The 26,290-nt window shown below is 47.5% G+C and overlaps 11 protein-coding genes across 11 annotated transcripts; 5 read left to right on the top strand and 6 right to left on the bottom strand.

Moving 5' to 3' along the window:
• The first annotated feature begins 55 nt into the window (after nt 1-55).
• On the top strand, nt 56-820 carry AGABI2DRAFT_192489 (hypothetical protein). The gene has a single exon (XM_006460847.1). The coding sequence runs from the start codon at nt 94-96 to the stop codon at nt 685-687; it is 594 nt and encodes a 197-aa protein (XP_006460910.1). The 5' UTR covers nt 56-93; the 3' UTR covers nt 688-820.
• Nucleotides 821-907: 87 nt separating this feature from the next.
• On the bottom strand, nt 908-2,658 carry AGABI2DRAFT_69042 (hypothetical protein; the record flags this gene model as incomplete). Its single annotated transcript, XM_006460846.1, has 6 exons — nt 908-1,046; nt 1,104-1,651; nt 1,706-1,931; nt 1,990-2,294; nt 2,357-2,504; nt 2,561-2,658. The coding sequence occupies 6 exons, from the start codon at nt 2,656-2,658 to the stop codon at nt 908-910; spliced, it is 1,464 nt and encodes a 487-aa protein (XP_006460909.1).
• A 704-nt stretch (nt 2,659-3,362) lies between these two features.
• AGABI2DRAFT_192488 (hypothetical protein) lies at nt 3,363-3,889 on the bottom strand (the record flags this gene model as incomplete). The annotated part of the gene is made up of 4 exons (XM_006460845.1): nt 3,363-3,500; nt 3,556-3,697; nt 3,748-3,818; nt 3,876-3,889. Coding segments are annotated over 4 exons (365 nt in total), but the record flags the coding sequence as incomplete, so codon positions are not given.
• A 2,418-nt stretch (nt 3,890-6,307) lies between these two features.
• AGABI2DRAFT_68834 (hypothetical protein) lies at nt 6,308-7,497 on the bottom strand (the record flags this gene model as incomplete). The annotated part of the gene is made up of 5 exons (XM_006460844.1): nt 6,308-6,475; nt 6,528-6,677; nt 6,727-6,769; nt 6,827-7,381; nt 7,436-7,497. The coding sequence occupies 5 exons, from the start codon at nt 7,495-7,497 to the stop codon at nt 6,308-6,310; spliced, it is 978 nt and encodes a 325-aa protein (XP_006460907.1).
• Nucleotides 7,498-7,627: 130 nt separating this feature from the next.
• Nucleotides 7,628-8,569, top strand: AGABI2DRAFT_192486 (hypothetical protein). The gene is made up of 4 exons (XM_006460843.1): nt 7,628-7,884; nt 7,940-8,062; nt 8,128-8,281; nt 8,333-8,569. The coding sequence occupies exons 1-3, from the start codon at nt 7,664-7,666 to the stop codon at nt 8,222-8,224; spliced, it is 441 nt and encodes a 146-aa protein (XP_006460906.1). The 5' UTR covers nt 7,628-7,663; the 3' UTR covers nt 8,225-8,281; nt 8,333-8,569.
• Nucleotides 8,570-8,672: 103 nt separating this feature from the next.
• AGABI2DRAFT_70443 (hypothetical protein) lies at nt 8,673-10,512 on the top strand (the record flags this gene model as incomplete). Its single annotated transcript, XM_006460842.1, has 6 exons — nt 8,673-8,866; nt 8,920-9,108; nt 9,412-9,500; nt 9,553-9,991; nt 10,046-10,185; nt 10,253-10,512. The coding sequence occupies 6 exons, from the start codon at nt 8,673-8,675 to the stop codon at nt 10,510-10,512; spliced, it is 1,311 nt and encodes a 436-aa protein (XP_006460905.1).
• Nucleotides 10,513-11,096: 584 nt separating this feature from the next.
• Nucleotides 11,097-12,675, top strand: AGABI2DRAFT_185241 (hypothetical protein; the record flags this gene model as incomplete). Its single annotated transcript, XM_006460841.1, has 7 exons — nt 11,097-11,188; nt 11,246-11,413; nt 11,466-11,654; nt 11,710-12,030; nt 12,080-12,152; nt 12,204-12,300; nt 12,355-12,675. 7 exons carry the CDS (start codon nt 11,097-11,099, stop codon nt 12,510-12,512), a joined length of 1,098 nt encoding a protein of 365 aa, XP_006460904.1. The 3' UTR covers nt 12,513-12,675.
• Nucleotides 12,676-17,724: 5,049 nt separating this feature from the next.
• On the bottom strand, nt 17,725-19,009 carry AGABI2DRAFT_204208 (hypothetical protein; the record flags this gene model as incomplete). The annotated part of the gene is made up of 3 exons (XM_006460840.1): nt 17,725-17,994; nt 18,065-18,404; nt 18,564-19,009. 3 exons carry the CDS (start codon nt 19,007-19,009, stop codon nt 17,779-17,781), a joined length of 1,002 nt encoding a protein of 333 aa, XP_006460903.1. The 3' UTR covers nt 17,725-17,778.
• A 109-nt stretch (nt 19,010-19,118) lies between these two features.
• On the bottom strand, nt 19,119-22,117 carry AGABI2DRAFT_204206 (hypothetical protein; the record flags this gene model as incomplete). The annotated part of the gene is made up of 9 exons (XM_006460839.1): nt 19,119-19,505; nt 19,562-20,052; nt 20,101-20,216; nt 20,263-20,397; nt 20,457-20,650; nt 20,970-21,607; nt 21,665-21,729; nt 21,783-21,811; nt 21,865-22,117. 9 exons carry the CDS (start codon nt 22,115-22,117, stop codon nt 19,237-19,239), a joined length of 2,190 nt encoding a protein of 729 aa, XP_006460902.1. The 3' UTR covers nt 19,119-19,236.
• Nucleotides 22,118-22,221: 104 nt separating this feature from the next.
• AGABI2DRAFT_204203 (hypothetical protein) lies at nt 22,222-24,026 on the bottom strand (the record flags this gene model as incomplete). Its single annotated transcript, XM_006460838.1, has 13 exons — nt 22,222-22,447; nt 22,502-22,516; nt 22,571-22,584; nt 22,641-22,771; nt 22,826-23,010; nt 23,066-23,138; nt 23,195-23,243; nt 23,299-23,352; nt 23,403-23,524; nt 23,580-23,648; nt 23,711-23,729; nt 23,792-23,877; nt 23,928-24,026. The coding sequence occupies 13 exons, from the start codon at nt 24,024-24,026 to the stop codon at nt 22,275-22,277; spliced, it is 1,089 nt and encodes a 362-aa protein (XP_006460901.1). The 3' UTR covers nt 22,222-22,274.
• A 38-nt stretch (nt 24,027-24,064) lies between these two features.
• AGABI2DRAFT_178290 (hypothetical protein) lies at nt 24,065-25,675 on the top strand (the record flags this gene model as incomplete). Its single annotated transcript, XM_006460837.1, has 1 exon — nt 24,065-25,675. The coding sequence occupies one exon, from the start codon at nt 24,065-24,067 to the stop codon at nt 25,673-25,675; it is 1,611 nt and encodes a 536-aa protein (XP_006460900.1).
• Between the last annotated feature and the right edge of the window lie 615 nt (nt 25,676-26,290).

Genomic DNA, 26,290 nt, shown 5'->3' with positions numbered 1-26,290 from the left:
CAGCCAAAATGGGGGGAGAATTTAGATGAGGAGCTGGACAAGAAAAAGGAAGAGATGAATTTATGTCAAACAGATCAAGAATTGCTGGAATGGATGGCGGTGCATGTCTTTGCTGAATCACGGAAATACGAGGAAGAAGCGAGGGAGATGGGGCCTATGACGAAGAGCAAGCGGAATGTGACCTTACAACCGGCTTGGTATCCTCACGTTATTGCCCTGCTCATGAGCACCTTCCGTGACAAATACCAGAACCCTCATACAGCATTGGCCATATTCAACCATGCCAAGACGGCGTCGATAGCCTCGTATGCGTTCGGCTGTTCAACCAGTGCTTACAACGAGCTCATTCAAACGCACTGGTCATGTTTCCGAGATGCCAGCGCTGTTCTCAGTGCATTCAGAGAAATGCAGGTGAACGGTGTGGTCATGAATAGCAAGTCTGGCAGGCTTCTTGACGCTATTCGGCGAGACGTTGTCGCTGAAAGACTTTGGTCGGACGGTGAAGTCTCAAACATCATTTCGCGACTTGATAGTATTCGAAGGGACGCCGAAGTCTTCCAGAATGCACCCAAGAAAGTCAACGGGAAAATGAAATGGGATCAATGGAAGAGCCAGACGCTACATGATGATCCATCCGACGATTGGGGGTTCAACAGTTGGGACGGCGCTTCTACTACGAAGGCTTAGCTCTCATAGCGTAGATACGTCTTTGGTAATCCTAGGTTTCTTATTGATACTATTATAGATACTCCGTACATAGTGACAAAATTGTGGTTTAAGCCTAGAACACTCATTAATATAACAAAGATTAAGACCAGCACTGTGCATAAGGTAGCGAATGGACGAGGCCAACCAAAATATAAGGAAAGTTACGCAGACCTCTTGAATTTAAAACGCATAATGGGTATCATCGACGGCGAGACCTGGACGCTGCGCGCGGCCTTCCTTCTGGTGTAGCGACTAGACCATGGGTAGGTCTGTAGTGGGGATCTACCTCACCACATTTGAGATTGAGTAAGAGATGATAAACAAATAGTTGTTCATATCTGTGAAGGGATTAGAGTATGTCAGTCAAGAACTACGTTTAGGAAGCCTAGACTCACTGGGCATTAGTGAAGACGACCGACATGGAGTCGGAACTGCACCGTAAAAGATTAGGTGCCATCACGAGTGCCAGATTCGCCGGTGTCATCTTGGTGGTAACCTGTGTTTTTTCCTCCAAAAAGAGCTGCAAGAAACTGATTACAAAGAGGACAACCCGCCTGTTGATTGTAGGCAGGCGCTCCACAAGTTGTACACACGCCTCGGGCCTGTTGGAAGTCATGATGCACTCATTATACATTTCATGCGGGATGAGTGGGTCACAAAGCTCTCGAAGCCAAAGTTTCAAAAGTGACGCCAAGACGTAAGGGTCGTCAACATTGTCCAAGGTATAATAACCTCGATCGATGCGCAGTTTGAGCTCAGATACGGCGTCTCCATCCCCTGGCACCCGGAAGATACCTTCCGAACGGAGACCTCCTAATGCTAGGATACCGTCGGATAGGAAAGGGAGGATGATGGGTACTTTCTTGCGGGGATAATTGCGCTCTTGAAGCCGGATGATCGCATCCAGAGATTCACCGAAAATAGATGGATTAAATGCGGCATCCTAGACCATATGCTTGATGAGTGGTGTGAAAGAATGATAACAAACTGAGCGTACCGACGCAGCTTCGATCTCCACCAGAGTCGGTGGCTTCCCACGAGGTCCTTTTTGGGCCACTATAGCCAAACGGCGGAGACAATGTTTAGCGATGATGTCAATTCTGCCTTCTTGATGAGACGTATGCTGTTGGATAAAGCCGTGGAGATAGGTTTCAAAATTCTTCGACGGTGGGAAACTAGTAAGCAGAACGCAGAGAAACTGCCAACCCTTGAAGATACTTTCCCTGCATCAGGATAATGTCAAGTCAAATCAAAACTATTTTTGGGAAGAAAAGCCCTTACGCATTAGAGTTGCCTGTAAGCTGCTTCATCAGTTGGCAATAGATTTCATCTCGCAGTTCACCATGTGCAAGGCCTTCCCCGATCAACCACCTTTCCTCCTCCAAGAGTCCAGAAAGACTAGGAGCCAATGACGTCGATGATGAATTGAAGCTGGTCGTCATAACCTTCGAATCCTGTTGGATGCGACCTCCTGCTTGCTTTTCGCGCTCTCGATCGCCCATAATCCGTTGAATGACTTTGAATACCCGAACAGCATCTTTGCTGAGCGATCTGTTTAGCGTCAATAGCGGTGATGTTAACGGTGACTTGTAGAAGACCGCCGGCGATCAGTATCAAGGGTATCCATAGAGGCGGACATCAAACTGACCTTTTGCCAAGTCATGAGTTGGGCCACAGGGACTCGTCTTCTGAAAATGAATCCGCTTTTGTGAGTGGAAAAATACTGTTTGGCATAGTCTGATTCGGAAAAATGTTGGATATCTATTTGGAGGTCTTCCGGTAACATAGGATATGTCCTTCGTGATAATTATCTCAGTCGCACTCCAAACAGAGTCTCAAGTCGTATACATACCCGGAATGGAGAGTCAGTACCGAGTTATTGACTGGCAAGGTCCGGATGTGGTCAACGGGTATAGGCTGCGCTAGGGCTCTACTCTTGACTGGATTCATTTCCATAGTGGCTGCTGGGTGGGGAGTAAAAAACAGATCACATCTCGGAACAGTATCTTACCATGGTTTGGCATGGGTACGCTGATGCCTTTGCCTCCGAATTTTGATGATGGATCCATGCCAATGTCAGGGAGTACAGGAGGAACCTGTGCAGTCGGCAAAGGTGGGATTTCATGAAGACTATGAAGACTTGAATAGTCGGTCTGAATATCGATGCTGGGTATAACGAGTGGCGATCTGTGACTCGAGGCTGTAGCAAAACTAGCCTCCGTCGAAGACTCTGATTTCGCTGACTTGCGGTCTGGTTCATTGAGCGCCAGCATTTCCAAGGCGGCATTAAGACTTTGTGGTTGAGAGTTTATGGTAAATGGTTTCCCCCGAGCCTGGCCAATCGAATCGGCGAAGTGGACATCTGCATGAGGTCGTGCCCGTCCGTTGAAACTTCCCTTGTCACTTTTCGGCGACAAACTGGGGCTAGTTTGTGGTCTTGAATAGCGAGACGACGGTGATGGAGGAGCTGAATGATCTGTTGTATACGGAGACCCTGGAATCGGTGTCAATTGCCGCAATCCACCACTCGAAGGGTGGTCGTCAGAAATGGATTTGCGTGTGAGTGGCCGCCTCGCTGAGCCACCACCGATTGAACGAATAGAGTGTGATTGTCGCACTTGCAACTTCTCGCGTCCAGCAACCGGCATGGAAGCATTCGGACGCTGACCGGCTGGCCCGCGGACTCCAAACTCGTCAACCAGATTTTGAATATCATTGGCAAGAGCATCCGGTATTGATTGCGAAAAGCGATCGAATTTTGTTTTGGAGAGCCGCCGTCCGAGAGCAGTATTCTGCGAAGTGGTCGACACGAAAGAAAACCCATGATATGCGGGGATGAAAGCGCACCTGCACTATTCCTAAGGGTATAACGAAGCCTTCGGGTCGCTCCCAAACAGTAATTCCCGTCTTTGTCTGGTAGTAGTACGGTATACCACCGCGCGATTCATCACTGAGCTCCCACCATTCTCCCTCGGCGCTTGGGGGTAAGCTGTAAGGGTTTCAGTTTGAAATATTTCATCAAAAAGCGTGTACAATTACACAAAATTGCCGACAGGGGGGTCCCAGCTGACTTGTCCTGTTGCCGGGCAGGCATAAAAAGAGGTTTGTGTCTAATAGGTTCGTTTAAACCAACTTCAACCGTACATTCGCGACAGTTGTGCACTGACCTGCGGATCAACTAATGTCACCCAAAAATTGGATCCCCATGCAGCCTCGTCCGTGTCATTGTTTTTTTTGGGGGACTTCTGCGCTGGCCGACGAAGCGAGCTGGGGGTAGAGTTGGCCAAGGAAGTATCCTTGGACTTGAGTGAAGGAATCTCTGGGGATGGAGCGGCGGGAGAGGACTGCGCGTGTTTTTCGTGCATGGAATTGTCTGGCGTGGTGGCTGTGGACGGCGGCATGGGAAGCGGAGCAGCAGATGGACAGGGGTTTGCGAGCATGCGGTTTGTTGCACAGTTATTGTAAAGGAGTGGACGGTTAGAAATGAAGGTGAGCGCGGTTAATATCCCGACAGTCTCAACATGTTTCCCTCGATGTGTACATATCCGAGAGGCACAAGACGCTAACCCAGAATAGCATCATCACATATCAAGTAAATGATAAGATCTTCCTTGCCCCCCTAGATAAGATAACATCCGTTGCTCGAGCTCAAGGACGGACACTTCCCCGTTGCAGGAGAAAGCGTCGACGCTGCGAGTTGCTGCATGTCAGCGCACTTCCATTTAGCCACATCACCTAGAAGCACCATGTTAGCGCCATGTTGCCATGTGCCCAGTCGGTCCTATGGATACACCCCTCAAATGAACCACACTAGTAGTCAGACTCCACTGCCCAGTAATTATGAATGCCACCACATCATTAGCAATCCAGACTTCTGTCCGGTGTCCCGGTCTCAGCATCGATAGTCACACTCAACTGCACCAGCATCTTGGACCTTAACCGCACAGAAGGGCGGCAGTATGGCAACACTCAAAAGAATTTCAATTCATGTAACTTATGTAGTCAATCCTTCTAATCACGCGGACACAGAGCTTACTCTTGAGCCTATTGTTCGAGCCAAAGCGAGAGCATCGCGGGCGCAAGAATGCTAAGAATAAACGTCAACTCTATCCATTCCGAGTCTTCCATGAGGTCTCTTCTATATCTTGGAAGATCTGGTAGACGAGTGATTTTGGTGACCCCCCAGATCTGTTGTGCAATACTGGCGCTCGTGACGACAGGCCGCGATCACCGAAACAACCGCGTTATTGTGGTTGGCTTAACGTCGTGTTTAGAGGTGAGAGGGGTGTACAGCAGTATGGTTAGATTGACAATGGATCTGGTAGTATCACAAGACCTTCACTAAAAGAGTAACCTGAAGCAGCATTATTGGATGAGTTCCGTTCTATTAGATCACCGAGAATGCGAAGCCTGTGAGTCGAGGAGTAAAGGTGGAGGTCACAAAAAAGAAGCTGTCGGTACTTGACAATCGCCACACGCGAAAGCTTTTATCCAGAAGCTTTTTCCAATCAATCTGAAAGGCTTGTTTAATCCGCCATCATATCATATATGTACATGCCAAGTTTTTCACACTCAGACCATGAGACCGTTGCTTTGACCAAACATGATTTAAATTTGCCGTCTGTGGCGGGGGTTGAAATACTGAAATAAATTCAACACGGCGGGGTCGACTTGGTCCATAGTGATCTGATACCGACTCACCGCATCAACTTCATATATGAACCTGGTTGTCGGGTCACGATGCAGCAATCAACCCACGCAAGGACCATAACGCTCGGTCCGACCGCACGTGTGTGAGGGACCGAGTCGGAATAACTGGTCCCTCAGAGTCCCTCAGCTGCCCTATGAATCAACCTGAAATCAACCCAAAAACCACCACATACGGCACTTTGTTCGGTTATCAATGTTGCTTCTTACGTCACCCGATGTTCACCGGCCGCGAATGGGTGAAAGATTCAAGCCTCTATAATTGCCGATGAGCACAAAGGTTCAGCTGATTTTTAATTATTTTAAACCCACTTAGACCCATACAGATGGCCATTAGTTCACCGGGGCAGCAATCCTACTCATGTATAACTTTACGGTAGCAATAATTTGACGTGATCACTAGACACTTTCCTTTCACCCTTTTCCGGCTGAGTCCTTACCGTAGCCGTAGAGCAGGGAACACGAAGACGGCTCCTGAATGATCTACCCAAATTACGATGAATGTAGCTCGGCGTGGAAGATGAAACACTGGTGTGTACACAGGTTGATCGGTTCCAACGGTACGGACTGTATTCTCTCGCTAGGGGTGGAGAAAAAATTCACAGCATCGTTTGTAAAAATCCACCTCCCTAACACAAGCAAAGGGTCCATCATAAGCACTTATTCATATGCCTGAATGCATTGCGTGGTTGAGCGGCATTTGACAGAAACATGCTTACCCAATACCACGACACCTACGGAACAACATCTGGGGGCGATGATCTAAAGGCTTCTCGAGGAATCCGAACAGGCAAGACATCGAAAACACGCTTCAAACAATATTAATACATTGAACTGGTTCGACATTGGAGGTGCCACCCCAAGTATATGATGTACCTACGCAATAAACCTGCTAGTCGCCTTCAATGTCCATGCCTTTAGCTTTACGCTTCTCTATTCGGTCTTGCATCGCCTTGCGAGCACCTTCCTGTGCTTCGGACAGACGGCCGGCCTGAGCCAGTGCTACCAGTAATGCATGAGCTAAGCCAACATGATTGTGTCGTCGAAGGCTATTTTCAAACTGGGCCGTTTTCGTTAAATCGAGATCATAGTAGTAAGAGCGTGGCACTTACGGCCCAGCGTTCTCGTTTGTTATTTTCATTGCTTATGGCGGCAATAGTTTCAGCGGCTTTTGTGACCCTTCCAGATGACTGATACTGTTCCAGTCGCGCTTGGAGAATAGGAAGCGGATCGTCTCTAAGTGCGAGGAGGCTAAATTCTAGCTTTAGGTTCGTGAGTGCCGTCATCATCGCAACGGGTGAGTTAGTTTACCGATCCAACGGGGTATGTACTGATGCGGGACTCAATCACTTCACTGATCATCATTAGAAGTGATGAATATCATATAACTCGAGGGGCGTAAGAGTCTCACCGTGCTCTCTTTGTCCAACCTTCTCCGCTCTCTTGATAAAGGCCATGCCGTACCGGGTGAGGTCTCAGTCCATCAAGTTCATAAAGGTTCCCCATGTATGGTAGATAGACTATGAAGTGGTAAGCGTCTTCACCACCCTTTGATGGTCCTAAACCATCTAATGAAAAGGAATTTGGAGGAGACAGCGCGTTGTGAGCTTCTCTCAACCAGTCCGAACCGGTGATGGCGAGTCCGCGCGTTTGTGGATCAAGTTCATTTGCGAAGGTGATAAGCTCTTGGAGTCGGGAACCGCTGGGAAGATTGGGAATGTTGCCGAGTGCGTTCATGACGGCCAAGGTCGCACAAGCATTGTTGACGACTTGATGTGCAAAAAAGCCCGGAAAATCGGGGTCATATTCTCCATTCGAACTTCCTGGTTCGCTAGTTGACGTCGTTGGCACCCATTTGAAAAGAAAAATCAAAGCATGAATAGGTTGCAGAGCAGCTAAAGCCTCTGGATCAAGTGAATATAGATCGTCTACGATGAGAGGAACACCGAGCGTCTTTAATAGCTCGCTAAGTATATTGTCAGCCAGGAGAATAAAAAACGAAGGTGAGATTGGCAAGTACGTGAACACCCCAGGATCGGACTCGGTTAGCTGCCAGCCGCTTGAATCGTCATCGCCCGACATTGTTAAGAGTGAATAGTAGTCTCTTCGGTGCGATGCACGGTTTGAATGTGTCCAACGGTATACGGTTGGAAGAAAGCTAAAGCTGCAGTTATTCCGTCATGTGATACTTTATTTGTTGATCCATGATGACAACTTCGTTTCCTCGTCCTCTCCCTATATCTTCCATATGAGTGATTCTGGTGTACAGCAGCAGTCTACCCCCACCGATGAGCAGAAGGCTGCAAACCGTGCGAGATTCGAGCTTGAGCTGGAGTTTGTTCAATCTCTCGCCAATCCATTCTATCTACAGTCTCTGGCCCAGCAGAATATTCTAGAGCAACCAGCATTCATCAACTTTCTCGAATATCTTCTATACTGGCGTGAAAAAGATTACGCTCGATTTATCCAGTACGTCTCAATGGTCGTTCGCGCAAAACTCGGCAGACTCAATAAAGAACATCAGCTATCCACATGCTCTTCACCACCTGGAGCTTCTTCAGCATGCTCGCTTTCGATCTGAGATGAAAAAAGATGATTACTTCAGGGAATCTTTGAATCAGAAACAATATGATCATTGGCGGACATGGTGCGGTTTCCCGGTCCCCTGCATAATGTCAAGATAGATTCGACTGATATATTTTCAAATTCTAGGCGAGACCCAGTGCACCTTACTGGGTCTGGAAGAGCTGGCGTTGATCAAGCTTCCTCGAAACTCGAAACAAATGATCAGGACGCCACAATGTCATGAAGCGACTAGCTTTCTCGGTGCATCCTCTAAACTTATCATTCCGCGGCCTTTACTTGGGTAATAATATTTACCTTTCTCACCCTTCAACTGCTCGATATACATCCCTAGATAAGCCGACCCTGCACTATTAAGTTATACCTGGAAACTGGAGAGATCGAATCCAGGCGAAAGCTGACGTGGGTTCATCTGAGTTTGTTATACATCGGTGGACATAATACGCCGCTCGCAGTGGGGTATAAAATACGGAAGCGACAGTGAACTTGTCATGTAACGTCGCGTGTCCGGTTAACTGGGAAGCATTTCTTGTCAGTAAAAGGGTGTTGAAATGTCAATATGTATTCAATGATAGAAAGCCGGGTGGGAAAATGATGGCGTCAAATCCTGCTGTGCTTGTCACTACTCTCGTCTGTACTTTTGTAAGGTTCTCGCTTCCTCTAAACCATGGACGATGGCCCAACATCAATACTCTAATGACCAAGAATTTTCATCGATTAACGACCTCCCGCTAGAAGAAGAAGAGGCTTTTCTGCGGTCGAGTACCGACGACTTCCAACAGTCGAGTGCTCACCTTGCGACTCTGGTGGAGAAAAAGCGTTTATGGTGGCGAAACGCATTGACGAATACCATCTTTATCTTATCCTGGTATGCACTGGCGCATTATTTTTCCGGAAATACAGGTTATTGACTTGTCCTAGGTTTCTTTTTGCAACTATCCTCTCAGTATACAACAAATGGATGTTCTCGAAGGATCGTTACGGATTTCCTGCTCCTCTTTTTGTTACGACAATGCACATGTTTGTGCAATTTGTACTTGCGGCCTTTCTACGATTTACATGGCCGTCTCGATTTCGTCCGGTGCAAGTACCGACCCGTGTGGAATACGGGTGAGTTTATTTAGTCGGTCACGCCACTGCAGTTTCAAGCCTTGGCAACTGCGTGGACGGTTGTCAAGTATCAACGCGCCGAACCGTCCAACCATCGCCAGGGCTGTTGCCCCTATGCTCTTACCAGTGATAGCAGCCGGAATGTTAGTGGCTGCTACTCGGCAGCAACGAGGCATGCTAGGTTACGGGACTATTTTATGATCCATCAATTGCTTCGGCGGTTAATAGGCACCGTTGAAACAAAGCTACTTTTTTCGTTTCAAGTCGCGTAACTGCGGTGTGCTCATGCTTGGTCATTTTTAGTAAACGAGCGGTTCCGACGGCTGTTGCCACGAGCCTAGATATTGGACTATCGAATCTGTCTCTCAAGACTATCACGCTTTCGTTTTACAGTAGGCTTCTATCCTGACGTCAGCTCATTTACGATTCATATACTATTTGCAGCCATGTGCAAATCGTCTTCTCTGATATTTGTACTTTTATTCGCGTTCCTATTCCGCTTGGAAGTATATTCATGGAGGCTCGTGGCTGTCATCTTCTTGATTTTTTCAGGGGTCCTTCTCATGGTAGCGACGGAGACGCATTTCGTGTTGAACGGGTTTGCATTGGTGATCAGCGCCAGTGCTTTGGGGGGACTGCGTTGGAGTCTCACTCAGATCATGTTGAAAAACAAAAAGATGGGGTTCGACAACCCTGCTGCAACAATATACTGGTTGTCGCCGGTCATGAGCTTGTCTTTGGCAATAGTTAGCATGGCAATTGAAGATTGGGCAGGTCTATTTCGATCAGAGTTTTTCTCGGGATTCACCAAAATACTTGAAACGATGCTTTTTCTGAGTGCGCCGGGGGTTGTGGCGTTCTGTATGGTGCTGAGCGAGTTTTAGTACGTGTTCTGTTTGCCACGTTCCGTGTAAGCATGACTGACACGCTTCGATAGCATTATTCAGCGCACTGGCGTTGTTCCGATGTCAATAGCGGGTATTGCGAAAGAAGTGACGACTATTTCGATGGCATCATGGTTCTTTGGAGATCGACTGACCCCGCTGAATATTGTCGGTGTGGCTATCACAGTGTGCGGTGCGTTTCGACCGGCTGATTTTCTTTTTCGAAGGGAACTGGATATTAAAAATATACTGGTCCCTAGGAATCTGCCTGTTTACGTTCCATAAATATCGGAAATCACTGCAGTCGAATTTGTCTGTTGACGCGCGGGGTAACCCAATTACGAAGGAGGAGGAAGGTAATGATGCCGAAGGGGGAGAGATAACTGCGGGAGTCGGAGAAGAGAACATCCGTTTGGCTTCAGAAGCAGACGAGTTGGGAGAGGTGATTTGCAAGAATTCTTGTGTGGCAGAAGCCGGTAACGCTGACATTTTGCATCCAGAGGGCGTCGAGAAGCAATGACTCAGAAGTGCTATTTTCGGCCGATGGCGAGGATGCTGATGAGATACGCAGTTTGCGTTCTTCTAAATTCAGATGGGGGGGCAGCGAAAGACTGGAAGAGGCAAGTGCGATTGTTGCACGCGAGTCGATGGAACTAGAAAGAATATGGACGCGAGATCAGACGTAGATAATCAAATAATAAATTCTGCTTTGTGTTCCTGATCGAGCTGGCTGGCGGTGAGGATGGGCGATCTGGTGGCGAACCAGGCCGGTGGGGGGGGTTAGTCAGCGTGTGTCAGCAGGACAGAGTAAGAGAACATGTGCGAATCGGGCGATCAGCTGGCAACGCGGCTAAGCGACTGACAGACAGGTCCACTCTGGATGAAACGGGTGGGGGAGCCCGGAGTGGATTTGGATGGTGTTTGGGCGTGTTGGGCTGGTTGCGGGCTGATGAAGTTGGTGAGATCGGATCGGGGTGCAGAATGGCCGGCTGTGTTTTAACTTGCGCGTTCTCTGTTTTCGGCCCGCTGTTACGGGTGTGACAGCGCTGTTGAGGCGAAGGTATATAGCTGCCCCCCATACTCCATCTGATTCCTATTTCTGTCATGGAAGACTCTTTCCAGTTCATCATCGAGTCCCCCCAGCACAACACCGGCCACAAGAAACGCCCACGCCTCGTCACCTCCTGCGACAATTGGTCCGTTTTCTCTCCTCGTCCCCTATCCCACTCCTGACCTTTCTTCTCTCTCAAAAGTCGCCTCAAAAAGATTAAATGTCTCCAGCCATCCCCAGAGGCAAAGTGCGAGGCCTGCAAGGCTGCTAAAATCCCTTGTCGCTTCAAGGATAGGGAGAGGTATTTTGCTGAGCGGAGTCGAGCAATCGCTGGCCCAAACACAACCACCACATACGCTCTTGATCAGAGGTGAGTTTCCCCCTCCCCATCGCCTCCCTCTCTTTATCGTTAATCATTCCAGGACTCATTCCCGTGGTTCTCTTGATGCCTTTTCTTCCTCTGGTTCCTCTAGTCCCTCTCTTTCATCAAACACCCACCTACGATCCATGTCCCATTCCCCAAAGGAACCCAGTGGCTTGGTCTCTCCAGATATTGACTCCCATCGCTATTCACCTTATGCAGAGTCGCGGCGGCAGTCTGATTATTCAAGGTGCATCTATCCCCATCCCATCGTCCCTTGTTCGAAGTGTTGACCGGATATAAAGGCATTCTTCTATCTCGGGATACCATTCAAGAAATAACTCCATGGGATATAATAATATTGTCGGTCCCGGTTCTGCTGATGTACTGAGGCAGATACATAATACCTATCCACAACAGCCCGTCGACTCGCGTTATGTTCAACTATTCGACCCGCAACACCCGCAACGTCCACACCCAACCTTGATGCCCCACTTTATCCAAATATTTTTCGACCATTATGCGTCCGAGTTCACTTTTCTCATTTACGAGGAGACTATCACAAAGTCATGGGAACAAAGGCTATCTCCTCTACTGTCCAACTGCATCGCTGCAATGGCTGCCAGGTATGTTCATACACCCTCATAACCTTGCTTTGCGTTAATAGCCGAGCAGATATGCCAACATCCCTGAACTTGTCGTACGCGGCCTCCATGAAGTTGCCGAAACTTACTGTGACAATGCGAGGGTATGATATGAGCCATTTGTCATAGCCATTGGCTCACCTTTCGGGCTATAGAACATCCTAAATTCCGTCGCCCATATGCCCAATATGGATACATTACATGCAACAATGCTTCTTTCCTGGTCGGAATACAAGAATGAGCGGATACCCAGTAAGTCTTCAATCCTTCCCTGTCGTGTACTCAACTCATAGACTTCACCGCCAGGTTTTCGGCATTATTGTCAGATGGCGATGACAATGGCTATGGACCTTGGACTATCAGAACAGAACCCTCCCAGTCATCTCCCCGAAAGCGAACGTAATCGTCGAAGAAATACTTGGGCGTGTATCATACAACTTCACCTCACATCTCAAGCCCGATAATTATTGGTTTAAACGTTTATAGCGTTGGCATTTCGTATCGGGGAAGCATGCGGAGCGTGTCCTGATCGTGTATTTCGTTCTTCGGGACTCTTTTCCCAGTACCATTATTAATAATTTCTAACTTAATACAACCGCTTAATATCACCCTTGGTTACTACATTCACTGTTGCCCTCGGTGCTGTTTTGATACCGAACGCTCGAGACCATGTCAACTTAGGTAGATGGCGATTTTTTTGAATGGGTGTGACAATTTTTTAGAGATTCATTTGTCAATCTTTCGCATAATCCGAATGTAACGGGTAGACAGATTTATGACTGATGGGAGTACATTACATCAAGGAACCAGAAGCATGGAGCCAAAAATACAACTTCTGCCTACCGGTGAAGGTTAATTCTTTGAACTGCCATATAAAGGAGAGAGAGCACAATGGCGTGCGTATGTATCTAGGGAATCGCAATAAGATCTGTGGCGCAGGTGAAAAAACAGTGGCAGATTCCAACCAACCCAAGGGTGGCGGAGTCAGCTCAACAGACAGTCGTGACGACATAATCAGAAATTTTACCACGGTGTGTAGAGATGCCAAGCATCCGATCTTGATTCATTCTCCCAGGCCAGGCGCCCTTTGGCCGTTGCCTTAAATATCGTTCACCAACTTAAGTACGAGTACCACGGATTCTTGGACTTTTTGTCACACTTGTATTCGCCCCCCAGTCGCAGTTCGGAAGCACTAGATGATTTGGTGAAACGCATAAGTATTTTGTGTTCAGGGCCAGCCTTTCCGAAAAGACCGATGCCTTCCTAACAAAAAAAAGAAAGGGCGCTGTTCCCTTGTTCTAATTCATTCACCAAATCATGGCATGGCCCATCGTGGCGCAATTTCCTCATAGTATTCTGAGTTTAGAAGTTTCGCTTGCAGGTTCCCTTCCTCTTCCGAAATCCGGGGCCAGATTGTAATCATCAGCATTGGTGGTTGGTTGCCCTCGCAGCAGGTTCCCCCACCCCCATCCCATCCCACGGGTCTCTCTTTGAAACTGCCGCCTAATGTCCTTTCAAAAAATGACTGACTTGACGATTGTATGCTTGGGTGGAGTATGAATAAGCTGTTCACGAGGCACTCTGTTTGTCATACCACATGCAACTGTCAATTGTTCATCACAAATTTGCCTCTTGCAGCTTACTCTATTGGTCTTTGCTAGGATCATGAGTTGATGGCACGCCTGGTCCATGGTCCCTGTAACGTTGTCGAAACCGGCTGAATGTTGATGGTCAATCACGCAACCATTATATCGACTCCCTGTTCGAGCTAACCTGAGTCAAAAGCTTCAGGTATATCTATCATCCCCACCCCTACTTATTACAAGTACATAGCAAGTTCCACATCCGGCCCTTGAGATTCTGCGTCATGATGAACCCAGAGTCATCTCACCTATTCAAGGAAGTTTTTGAATCTTAGAACTTTTCAAATATGTCAAGGTTCTTGGAAAGGAACATGTTTCGTTCGAACGCTTGGCATATTCACTCAATTTTCAAATAAGAATAAAAAAAAGTGCCCTGACAGCTACTATGGAGACTTATGAAGTACGGTGATGTGGAACCAAGCGCTTGAACACTTTTTGCAACCTGTTTTGGTCCAAGCATACGATCATCGGCGGGGAGTTGGTCCTCACAATTGAACCCTTTACCACGGTGCGCCCACTGTTTACTCGTACCCTCAACCGCGGTGGCTGTTGGTGTTAAGAAAAGCAAATATCAAGATGATCAAATTCTTTTATCTTTAGACAAACTACGCCAGATTAGATTTTTATTACGGTGATTACTATTCGCTCAAGGTATGTATATCTGGAACCAAGTGTTAAAAATTGCTTATCTACCTTTGAACCCGTTCGAATCGACGATCCCCGGCTAGTCGTTTGATGGAATGAATGATTTATTGATAGCACAATTAAGTCGAACGTCATTTAGTGCCGGCCTCGTTGCGGTATTTCATAGAAGGGACTCCAGTGGATTTGATGCTATGTCCTTCATGTATTTATTCTCTACCTACATAGCCTTCTTTGGTATCCAATATAGTTCACCCATTACAATGATAGTTGAAATGTGTTCCCGCGCCGCTCCTGCAGCAGGGCAACCCACCCCAGAGAACATAGATGTTGATTATCGACCGCAGCACTGGAAGATTGATCGATAGCTCCAGGAGTCCTAAAGTCCCAGTTGCAGCTGATCAACGTAATAATGGTCCGTAGTATTCATCGATGAACGATGCTTGTAATGAAAATCAACCAGCACAGGTTTGATTCAGTAACAAATGCCATTTTGTTCATTAAGCAAAGAGTTTAGAGCCGGCGCTTTTTTTGTTTACGCCACTGAGATGACGTAAATACACTGAGGATATTATTAGTCTCGCAGCTTCTGTTGCTCACCGAATTCAAGCGAACGCCAAAGTGAGTACTCATCAGCTTACTATTCTTGCGGATACATCGCTCTACATCGTGAGAATTGTTCGGCTATTTTAGATATCAGAATCTGATAATTTGACCAGCAGAGAACGCTCTCAGTCCCGCCGATCTTGAAATGTTTCTTCTGTCTGGACTGTTCTTTCTAATTATTTTTGCCAAATCGGAGTACCAAGACAAAACAGATCGATATGTCAAAAATTGACAGTACAGCTTGCATTTAAACCCAGCTCAGCTTGATTCTTGCGCCCTCATCGGAATGACCGTAGGACGTCTCGTGTTCATTGGTTTAAATCTGGATTGCGTCTCGAGGCCTTCTGATCCATATTCATGGTCTGATAGCTTCGCCACCGATCCCTTACACAATCCCTTATGGTATTTGATTCGTGCCAAGTTCCTCTTAAATGAGGAGCCATAAGAAAGAGAGACGCGTACCACCGACACGGATGAACGCGGACCTCATATCACCGAGGAACACCAGTTTTCGTCCTAAATCAGTTCTCAGCTCAAACGCAAATCTTCGAATTTAAACGACCTTGACCGGGATAGACTTCCGACATCCGGAAAATTTGAGATCATCTTTGAGTCAGATGGTAGCAAACTTGTAGGTAGTGGAGAAGGGTCGTGGGAGATTATGCAGGGGGGAATGGAATCGCCGGAGAGAGTGGTATGATCCTACAGTCCTGAGTCCATGCAAATCTATAATGAAAATGAAGTGTCGTCAATCAATTGTTCTATTGATCACTTAACGTTAGTGCAGCGGTTAGATCGCACCTGTAGAACTGTGCGGGTCATTCTCATCAACACCTTTGATTGTGGCGTCTTTTGAGCGCCTGTATGGCAGGCGAATGGCAGACGTTGGGCAGACGGGATGCCTTGCCAATCTTCTTGATAAAAGTGCCGAAGAAAGCAGTAATGGTGCTGCTGAGCCACTTGGAATGCCATGGAACAATCCCGGATAGAATCCCGGTCGAAATGGTGTTCCGCATATGATCGGAGTTTCTGGATCCGAAATGTGCCAAGCATCGATAATGAAACCAAAACATATAACGCCTCCCATTTGGTTAAAGACGTAACATCGATGCAACGTCAAAAAATTTGCCTTACCAGCTGGTTCTCGTTTCCAGCCATAGGCATGGGGTTGCACCATCGCGACGTTGAGAGTATCCAGGACATGCAATCGAGGCTATTCTTAAAAGCGAGGAAGAATCATCGGACCTTACTTTCATCCACGCTACAACGAAACAAGGTAGCCCCCCCGCTCGTGGCTACGTATTCCGGGGCTGGTTCTCGTTTGTTCGGCATCTAGGTATACCAGATTTACGGCGAGAAACAAAGCGACAACAAAACTTCCATTGTTGTCAAACGGACGGTAAACTCGTATCACCTTTCGAATGGGATAGCATCAACTTTACGAGGGGTCACAAGAGCCAGGAATCCAGCGGTATAGTTGTGAACATCCTGAATGACTAATTTTCGTAGATTGTTGTCGTGTTCCTGTGCTTTGACTAGCAGTTATTGTTTATACTGCTGAGTGCTATAATCTTGGGTGATTGCCTTGGCCGGTGCCAAATGTTTCATCGTCCGTATTCCCGTATTGAGACTGTTCACCTCGGAGAGCAGAATTAAAATAATATCCTCTTGACTCCATACAGGGCTCAGCGGGTCGTGGACGTACGTTCGCCTTATCAGAGGAATGAGGAAATTTTTTACGAACGCCATGGCATAGGCTCGGCTGGTTGTTCATGCGCTTCCTATGTCTTCATCGCTGTTTTATGCTGCTTTGATGCAAATGAGCACCCAGTTCATATTGGCCGCGGTTTCTAGCTTTGTTGTCTATCGACTGATTTTTTCGCGTCTGAAAGGAAATACTGTTAGGGAAGGCTGGCGTATCAGGCTCGCGCAAAACCCTGAATATGACTTGGAACTATAGCATGTGCTAGGCTGCTCACGTCACCAAACAAATGTTTGAGTATTCTGGTAATTTGCGTTTTCAGCTGATATTGACAGATTTGATCAGAGATTCAGTATGTTGAACTGTAGTTGGACAATGACCGAACCCAAAATAGCAGGTATGGTCGCCATACTACCGATCGTGAACGCACAATTAATAGAAGCTTCAGGAAGTACTATCATCATAGCCGGTTTGCTTTTCAGGTAAGAACGAACAAAAAGACCAAGTACATTAGTGCTCACTCAAGATAGTGACACAAACGCTTGGCATAGTAAACTTCGTTCTTTTCGCGGCAACTCGGCCTCTGTTTCCTGAGGATCATTTACTCCCGAAGGACAGGAGTATCCGAAGGCCGTTCGAACATGAGGAAGGCCCCTCAGGAACAGCTTCTCGACCACGGTCACCGTGAGTTCCCGATAACCGTCCCGCATGGTCCGACTTCAACCTGTCAAGGCCGGATCTGGGCCATCGTGGACGCAGAGGAAAGCAAGACAACCACCAGAAGTTGTCACGGGGATGAAACGGGGAGCATCTACGACGTGTATGACAGCCCTCCGCCATCGTCGCATTAGTGTCCAGGCACGCCACTTAGGTAGACAAGACACTGAAAGCAACTCAGCTCAGTAAAACAGTACGGGACAGGGATGGCATAGCAGCAGGATGGACTTGGCCCACGTGCCTCGCTTAATCTCGCTTGTCTGACCTCGCCCGATCAAGCTGGGGTACCCTGGCAGTGAGGCAAGCCTCTATTCGTTTGAATTACCATAATAAGATCCGAAGATAAAGGGTGCGTGTACAAGGTTGAGAGTGTTCGTGTGGTTTCCTAGAATTGACCAAGTACGTCTAGTGGCTCAAGTTTCATGCAGGGTTATACCAAGGCAACTGTTGAGGAAACAATGCTGTCCATCCCTCAGTTTGAGTCCCAGGACACCAATCTAGAAGTTGGTCGAGTTCTGGAGCGCTGAAATAATAGGAATGGAATCGCTGGAACGGGTTCCTGTTCTGGCGTTTGTCGAGGAGGGGCGGGTGACAGCCGTACGTGTCCTTGGAGTATGGTATAAATCCATTTGCACGCTGGTAAGAAATGGATTCGACGATGAGGTTGTTAGCTGTCTACTTGTTTGTAATAGAGTTTTGCCCTCACCTCCCCTTCAGTCGCTATCCGTACATGTTCATCATCATTTGGATCTATGCCATGATAGTTGAATTTGTTTTCTGGCCAGTGTATCGCTGCACGATGGAGGTCTTCAAACCTGCGACGCTTGAATTCATAGCCTACGACAGTTATCTGCTCAGGGTACCGTCCTGTGTATTCTTTAAATCTTGCAATGGAAAACAACAAATTTTGAAATGAGTCCAAAGCGTGATCCTCCGTCGTCAAACGGTCGAAATTGTCCGGAGGTAACGCTGATCGATCGATCGACGAGGCTAGTCGCAAGTAAGACTGTGCTTCAGTCATTATTGAATTTGACCTCGTTTGACCACTGCATCAAATGAAAAGTTGAGCAGTTGAAGCTTGGTACAAGGAATGTAACTGACCCACTGAATACCACCAATGAATGAAGATCCTCTCTTCCTATGGTTAACCTGAAATGAATCCGTGACATGTTATAATGAGCCAACTCTAAGCAATCTTAACTCACCCTCGCTGTATATGCTGGTACAATGCTTCTAACCGGGCCTTCCCTTTTTGATATGGCTCCAGAATCCACTCACTATCGTCTAAGCGCTTCCCTGGGTCATTTCCTATCCAAATGGCATGCCCAGGGATAACAACGAGATGGTTCAAGTCTTTCAAACTCCTTGGGCGCGTCACAGTTGCCCAGAGCACGCTGCCGAATTTTGCTGATTGATTAGAATTTCTTATTGTGGGTGGGGCGAGGCAGGTGTTTGGGTAAGTCGCGAAAGATGCAAGCCAGAAACGAAGATTATGGTATAAGGAGAAGAGGGTAATAAGTAGCAGGATAATGATGCCGAGGTTTGTGAACCTCGAGCGGCTGAGGAGGCGCTTTGTGATATTCCTTGGGGGACCTACGTCGATGCGTCGGAAGCCACTACGTTTGGCTGAGGTTGCTGGCGAGGGCAGCATTGGATATTGAACACGGTGAGTGGGCGTTACAGCCCTTGTGAAATGATTGATTGATTGATTAATTGATTGCAAGCCACTTCGAGTTTTCCACGCTACGTCTAGAAAGGAGCATGTCTGCCACTAGGTTGAAGACAGGCAATGACTCAACATATAGACCAAGTAGAACTATTACACACTAAGCATAAAAATACACGTCTAATGCAGGCTTAGCCATCCTATGATGCATCCTAGAAAAATTCTAACAGGCTTTCCTCCCCAAACTCTCCCGAATCTTCCTGCGGCCAGGAGTGGAGACGAAGCTGCATGAGTTCGTCCCAGTATAATGTTGTCGCTTCATCACGACTTTTGAGGAAGTTCCTGATGTGTCGGAGCCAACGTTTCAAAAGACGGAACCTGACTTCAGCATTGAGATTGTCACGCGAGTTGCATTCGAAGGGGGGCAGGCCCTCCTGATAGGCGAGTATAGCAACTTGACCGAGCCAGTAGAATGGCAATACTGTCACAACATAGGATTAAGTCGTTTATATCAAGTTTGAGTGGAAAAGTACAAACAATTTTGAATCATCGGTGGCTCGCTGGATCTAGTCTCCGTTTGTGAATCCCGAGAGGCCTTCCAATTTTGCAACCAGTTGTGCATAGCGAGTTGTAATGTAAGTAACTCCAAATCCATTTCTTCGCCTTCGACTGCAGGATCTGATACCGTCGGCTTTTCCCTCATGCAGTATTCAAAGAGTTGTTTTAAAAAGATGTGGATGAGGACGAAGTGTGCAATGTCACTGAGAGGCACCGCGGCCGGTATCGTCCGCATTTCTGAAAGGTACGCTACCATTTTCGGAGTGCTTACACCAGTGAGCCTGCTCGCCTGTGTGGACCCATAGGGTGAGGGGCGTTGTAGGATATCATACCAGTCCGCCGCCGTGGTGGCCTGCCAAAGGAAGCTTTCACAGGGTAGGTTGAGTGTCATTTCATGTGGATGGTATGAAGAAGGGAGAGAAAAATAGATGCGGTGACAGCAATCTTGCATATACGACCACAAAATTGCTCTGTTTGATTTAAGTGGAGATTACATATCAGTATAGATGAGGTCTTACCGTTTTTCCATCTCATGCCTTGCCCAATCTAGCCAACCTTCCTCAAAATTAGATTCATCTAGGGGGCAAGGTTCCCATTTTGCATTACGAGAGATCAGCCCCGCCTGACGTATCATCTAAAAGAGTATGAGTTTCTGGTCTGGAGAAATCCACTCGACCGACCATGACAAGCATCCCGTGATATATATTCGATGAAGCTCTCTGATCAATATCATGGTGGAAAAGACCGATAGTCTGGAGCAGCACAACTGCCAGGATAAGTTGAATCTGATCCAAAGGGTCACTAGATTTCCGCGCCTATTGGGCCCGTTACCTAAATGAATCGAATAGAGGCTGAAATTAATCAGAATACTCACAAAATCGTGAACAAGAGTCTCCCGCGCATAAGCAAGTGTCGTAGAAATGAAATTGCTTGCTCGCTCGTTTCCAACAAACAATGCGCCGCAAGCTTGCATGGCACCAAGCAAGATAGGCGATTTCGCTTCCGCACGGAAAGTTGGGGCATGAAATATGGGAATTTGGGTAAGAAACGTAGTGAAGAAAATATGCACTAGAGTAAAAAGGCGGTGAGCAAGGTCAACGCGCCGCTTCAGAAAGTCAGTAAAACGCACAATATTGCTGTAACTCGGTTTGACTGGGATCCGGACTGGTATGCCTCAGCCGCGTGCATTCTCTGTCAACTTCAAATGTCCGAAAAAGTTCCGACTGAGATGTATGTGTAGGAAAATCGGGGCTGTGTGCCGCCGGAAACGGGGAAATCGAGGGAAGACAAGAGGCAAGGGGAGCGAAGTCCTTGGGCGAATCCCCTGTTACGGTAAGTTCTTCAACGTTCAAAGTCACTTCTGTCAGACCAGAGTAAGATTGTATACGAGGGAATAGGGAGGCGAAGAATGGCGTGAAAATATCGCCACTGTCATAAGTTGGTGATGAATGACTTGTGATTGGAACGAGGTGATCATCGGTCGTAGGGGGGTTCGTGTGCGAGTAAGCTTCGACTGCACATTCTGTTAGATAACCTCCGGGGTACTGGTTTAGAGAGTAGTCCGGCAAAATAGGCGCTGAAGGGGAGGTTCGTACAAAAGGCTCAACCAGTGGGCCTGTTAAGTGTACCTCTGGTTGATTGCCTTTAGGACTTTGAGAATCATGAGTATGGCCTATCCCAGCGGTCTTAGTGGAATACAGCGATTCGAACGACCGTGTTGAAGCCGAGGAGGAAGATATATGATTAGAATATGAGGGCGTTGACGAACTGACTCGATTGGGATGAGAAGGTGTATGCCACGAAGAGGTATTGAAGATAGAAGGTGGGTCATTACGTTCAGTATAATGCAATGATGCAATGGAGCTATCGTCGGCGGTCCAAGTGGTGCCCAGCCTTTTTCGCGTTGGAGGTCCATATACGCATTCATTCCTTCTTGAAATACATCTTGAACACGGAACCTGTCGGTCGCATCTCATCTTAGATTCCATACAGGCAACACATGAACGTCTTCGAAAACGGGTTGGGCTGGAGTAGCAGGGTTCAACAACGCACACGGTTCTTTAGGACGGCATGTAGGCTCACTGATTGTTGCAACTTTTTTTGTGCCGGTTTAGGAGATCGCTTCGCGTGAATTGTGAGTTACAGGTCTAAATGTGGGGATTAAGTTATGTGATAGAAAGATAGTTCAGTGTCAACGCACTTCACAGCAATGAAGGCGTTCATTAGTATCTAAATGGGTATATGAGTAATAAAAATAGCAGCAGCTTGTGAAGGGTCCATACGATTTCGGAGGTGACGGTTGAGGTGGGTGGTACGAGTAAACTTCGCCGGACAATGCGGACAAAGCTTGGTCTGTGGTAGGGCTGGAATATTGCCGCGGTGACTACGTATCTTGGAAAGTGTGCCATCCTTCTTCCGCAATGGTTCGGAGTCAGCGGGTGTTACAAGAAGTGTCTCAGGGCCGAGGGCAGCTGCAAGAGAGGAGGTGGATGGGAGAGCCCGAAGGCGCTGGTGCGACGAGGCGTTGGAATGCATAGGATGGAGGAGGAAGGAGAGAAGGAGTGGCTGTAGAAGAGCTTACTGGACTAAATTCAGTCGACCGTATACCCGGCAATCATCCTTCGGTGTTTGCTCCTCTTGAATATAGTAGATATGTTTCGTCCAATACAACGTCATACATCAATCAACCGATCTAATCAACCGATCCAAGCCGCTCCTGCTCCCTCTTGATTGCCCACAAGACAGCAGCCTCTACGTCCGTCGCTTCATGTGTTGGAATGTGACTGGAAGGTCCTAGCTCGGGTTCGTATACGCCTGTTCTAACCAGCACTGAATTCCAACCGGCATCGTTAGCTCCAGCGATATCTGTGAAAATTCCAGTCCGTGAGTAATTCAATCTCAATGGCTCCGCGTAAATACCGGAATCTGGATTGTCTTGGGAGGACCTGTCATGATTGTCGATCTTGCAAAATCTTCACAATTACTCACCTCCAACCATGTATCTGACAAGAACCATTTAGATTCTAAAAAAAGAAAGGGAGCAGAGGCGGTCACTCACACAGAAGGTGACAGCCGATGAACTCCATACATGTCACGCAAGCGATTGGCAAGGACACTCTCCGCAAATTTATAAGTTTCTCGAGACGGCTTACCGAACTGCATATGGGGATATTGTCCCCCAGTTAGAGCCTAACGGAACTTAAATACTACACAAAGCTCCACTTTATGGACAAGCAAACGCACCTGGTAGACGCCCTGAAAAGAGGCTTTGAAGCCTCCCTGTCCAAGCCTTGGACGGGCAAAGTCAGACTTCCAGAGAAGATCTGGATTGCAAAACACAAGTTCTATAGGATCATGATTGGTCTTTGGATCGATGTAGGGACCGCCGATGATGCCATTAGATTGTATGATATCGCAGAGAATTTGACCTGATACATAATAAATGTCAGTAAGTGGACAGATCTGTGGTAACTCAAAGCTGACAGTCCAAAGCCCAATCCCGCGGGTCATGAAACACGAAAGCCGCAGCAAAACGTGTGTGCTCGAGGTTGATGATCTACCAGGTCAAATTATGTCTAAGTCTAGGCCACTGTCATTCACGATCAATCATACCTTGGCCGTGGCTTTCTCTACTTCAGTCAATGAATGAAATGGCCATACACTGTGCTTCGCGTGGTACGATTCAGATTGAATCATGCTTCGAAAGAATGACCCACGATGGATGGGATGCCAACACGTCAAGCGTGGTGTATGCGCGTTGAAAGCCGTAGCTATTGATGAAGATCAGGCCCGGAAAACACGGTCAATGGGTGGGATCTACTCGTGAGCAACTTGACGGAGGGTGTCTAAGCGCCCCCCGAGAACCAAGACCGGTACTTGTGCGTAGTTGTGTGCAAAAGTTTGTAAAATTGTATGGGCTTGAATGTACTGTTCTCTTTGAATCTAAAAAGACCAATGAAGTTGAACACATGCCGATTCGCAATCAAGTCGTACGTACTGTAAAGCCCAGCTGCTTCGTTAAATGTTGACAACGAGCTTGTTCGCTAACTCCGCCACCATTAGTTAACTGGAATGTAGCATCTGAATAAGTTAATCCGCACTGCGGTAATCTAGTGATAGGAATATTACCAGTATGTATGGGATTTTGCTGGTGAGAATGAATAGTCTAAGTCCGAGCCCGAGATGAATACCAGCTAGGCACGGACGTACCACCCGAACGGGTTTGCACCCTCGAGAATAGAAAGAGCGCGCTTGGCTGCAGGAAATACATTGGGGCCACGTATGAGAACACCGTCCTGTGGGACAAGTCTGTCACGAAGAAGGCGGGGGAGGAGGAAGAACCGACAATATCAAAGCAGAAAGCAAGAGGGGGTGGGTCACGATGGGGAGCTCTAGTGGAAAAGAGAGCCGAGCGGATCTGACGACGAAGAGGCGTGGCCAGCATGAAGAAACCAATCGCAGACCAAAACACCGACGACAACCATGATGACCCTCGACAGGGGCGTCCATCAGCGCACTCGCATCCCCCGGACGCGCCCCTATCCACCTCGAGCGTCCACCCCGCTTGGCCCGTGTGTTCAAGCCCATCCGCGAAACAGACGCAACGTCAAACTCGTCACTCTCCTCCTAATCTTTACTTTTGCCTGTGTCGCCTGCTTCGGCTCGGCCTACTATCTCTTCAGGACGAGGTGGGGCACTCTGCCCGACCACCTCCGAGCTCTATACGCTGATTCAGCCCCCTTTGAAGCCAACACATCCATTTGCGATGATAACACCCATGGACGTCGCGCCCCTATCGACCCGAACGAGCGGTTTCTTGCATATTTACCACATAGCGGATTCAACAACCAACGCATAGCATTCGAAAACGCGCTTGTTTTATCCCGCATACTGAATCGCACTTTGATTGTACCGCCTGTTCGCCTTGGCGATAAACCTGTCCCGTATTTTCCCCTTGATCGGCTCTCCCGGACGCTCGCTCTCGCTGAAAAGAACGGACTGGGTCACTGCGCGCATGTCCCTCCAGGCCTATCAACGCCACCTGAATGCTCGGACTACTTTGACTTTTCGCATATTCCGTGGGACTGGTTGATTGATTTATCTCTAGTAAAATCCAAGCAGAAACTCTTGTGCCGTTGGTCCTTTGCCGAAGGATGGTTCAATGACATTCTTGGTATCTCGGAGAATCAAACTTTTCTAATGCACGACCACAATCTTTATCACTATCGCTTCGTGGACAATGTTGGTTCTTCAAATAGAAACAACGGGTACTTGGAAGATGTTTCCATAGATGCTCTTGTTCAGCGAAAGCAAAAACTACTGCTTTTTGGCTCTCTGTTCGGATCAGCTCGCTTACAATTTCACCGAGAAGAACATCTGGAAATGAGGAGGGAGATTCGGGAAGCTATGTTGATCGCGCACCCCATCTTGAATCGTATATCAACTTCTATATCGAAGGCTCTTGGCGATGCTTACCTTGCCATCCATCTCCGTGCCAGTGAATCAAAGTTTGAACGTGCAAGCGAAACAAATTCTCGTGAAATTTGGTGGACGCTTATCCACCAATTCCTCAATTTGACGCTTGATGATACATCACGGTTAGAGAAAATAATTCAGAATAATGAACGCGGGGTTACTGCCATGGAACTCAATCGGCTGAATTCTCCCAATCGTGTTCCCCTGAACGATACCGAGAGATCAGCCCTCGACATAGCATCACGCTCAATATGCCCTCGATCGCAGATGTATGCATCTGCTCAAAGTTTACTTGGCAATAATCCTCCACTCCTGTATATCGCAACCGACCTCAGAGACACTCGAAACCATCCTTTATTGCTGCGATTCCGAGCCTTCTTCCCTTGCACGTTCGATTTATCTAATTTTTCATCCCATCTCACACTTCTCAATCAGCTGGTAAATCCGGTCGATGGTCTTCCCCTCCGACGTCACTTCCTCCCTTTCGTCGATGCCCTGATCGCCTCCAAGGCTGTCCGTGTAGCGGGTACAAGAGGTAGTACATTCAGCTATTACATTGAAGATATCCTCTGGAGACGTAACCACGATCTTCCAATCAAGCAACGGGGAACCTTTTGAAAAACCATGATGGTAGCGACTTGTCTTGTTCCTTCTGTTATATGTTCTTTCTTTTCCGCTTGCTATGATTGTTGAGACAGATTTGAATATAGATTCCAAAAAACTATGTGAAAACTCCTTGAAGCATATAGGTTGTACTTAATTTTGGGCCGCGCTCAAGTACTTAATCAAGATCCCCGACAAAATGTCTACAAAAGCCTGTACCGGCAACTGACTGATTCGTCCACCCACTTTGAACTTGCCCATTTCGCTAGGACTAGTCACCTTGGGCCCGATTTGTCTACTTTGGGATTATGCCTTAGGCGGAATTGTCGGAGAATCCTGGCTTACGCGTCGATCAAAATGTGTCCACTGAGTACTGAGGTATCGCTGAGACCTGATGATGGTGAGCCAATCAACATTGCATGGATGATGAGTATAGTATGTATATGTATGTGTCATCAATTTTATTGATCAGATATCGCGGTTTCATTTTAAACAACAAGCTTCAGGCACTGCCATGCCGCCCTCACCGTTGCGATGGCACCGACACCACGTTCGCAGGTGGAACAATAGGAAAGAATGACTCTCTTATAAGCGCGCCCCAGAGACGGTCTCCTGCTCCGTAGGTACAGG

Source organism: Agaricus bisporus (assembly GCF_000300575.1).
Source record: "Agaricus bisporus var. bisporus H97 unplaced genomic scaffold AGABI2scaffold_5, whole genome shotgun sequence".
Classification (NCBI taxonomy): domain Eukaryota; kingdom Fungi; phylum Basidiomycota; class Agaricomycetes; order Agaricales; family Agaricaceae; genus Agaricus; species Agaricus bisporus.
The sequence above is the reverse complement of the archived record's forward strand: the minus strand, read 5'-3'. Positions and strand labels throughout refer to the sequence as shown.

Bases quoted from the DNA above. Each gene is read 5' to 3' on its own strand.
- AGABI2DRAFT_192489 (XM_006460847.1), top strand. From the start codon at position 94: ATGGCGGTGCATGTCTTTGCTGAATCACGGAAATACGAGGAAGAAGCG.
- AGABI2DRAFT_192486 (XM_006460843.1), top strand. From the start codon at position 7,664: ATGAGTGATTCTGGTGTACAGCAGCAGTCTACCCCCACCGATGAGCAG. The intron at 7,885-7,939 runs GTACGTCTCAAT...AAAGAACATCAG, and splicing joins GATTACGCTCGATTTATCCA to CTATCCACATGCTCTTCACC. The intron at 8,063-8,127 runs GTGCGGTTTCCC...TTCAAATTCTAG, and splicing joins TATGATCATTGGCGGACATG to GCGAGACCCAGTGCACCTTA.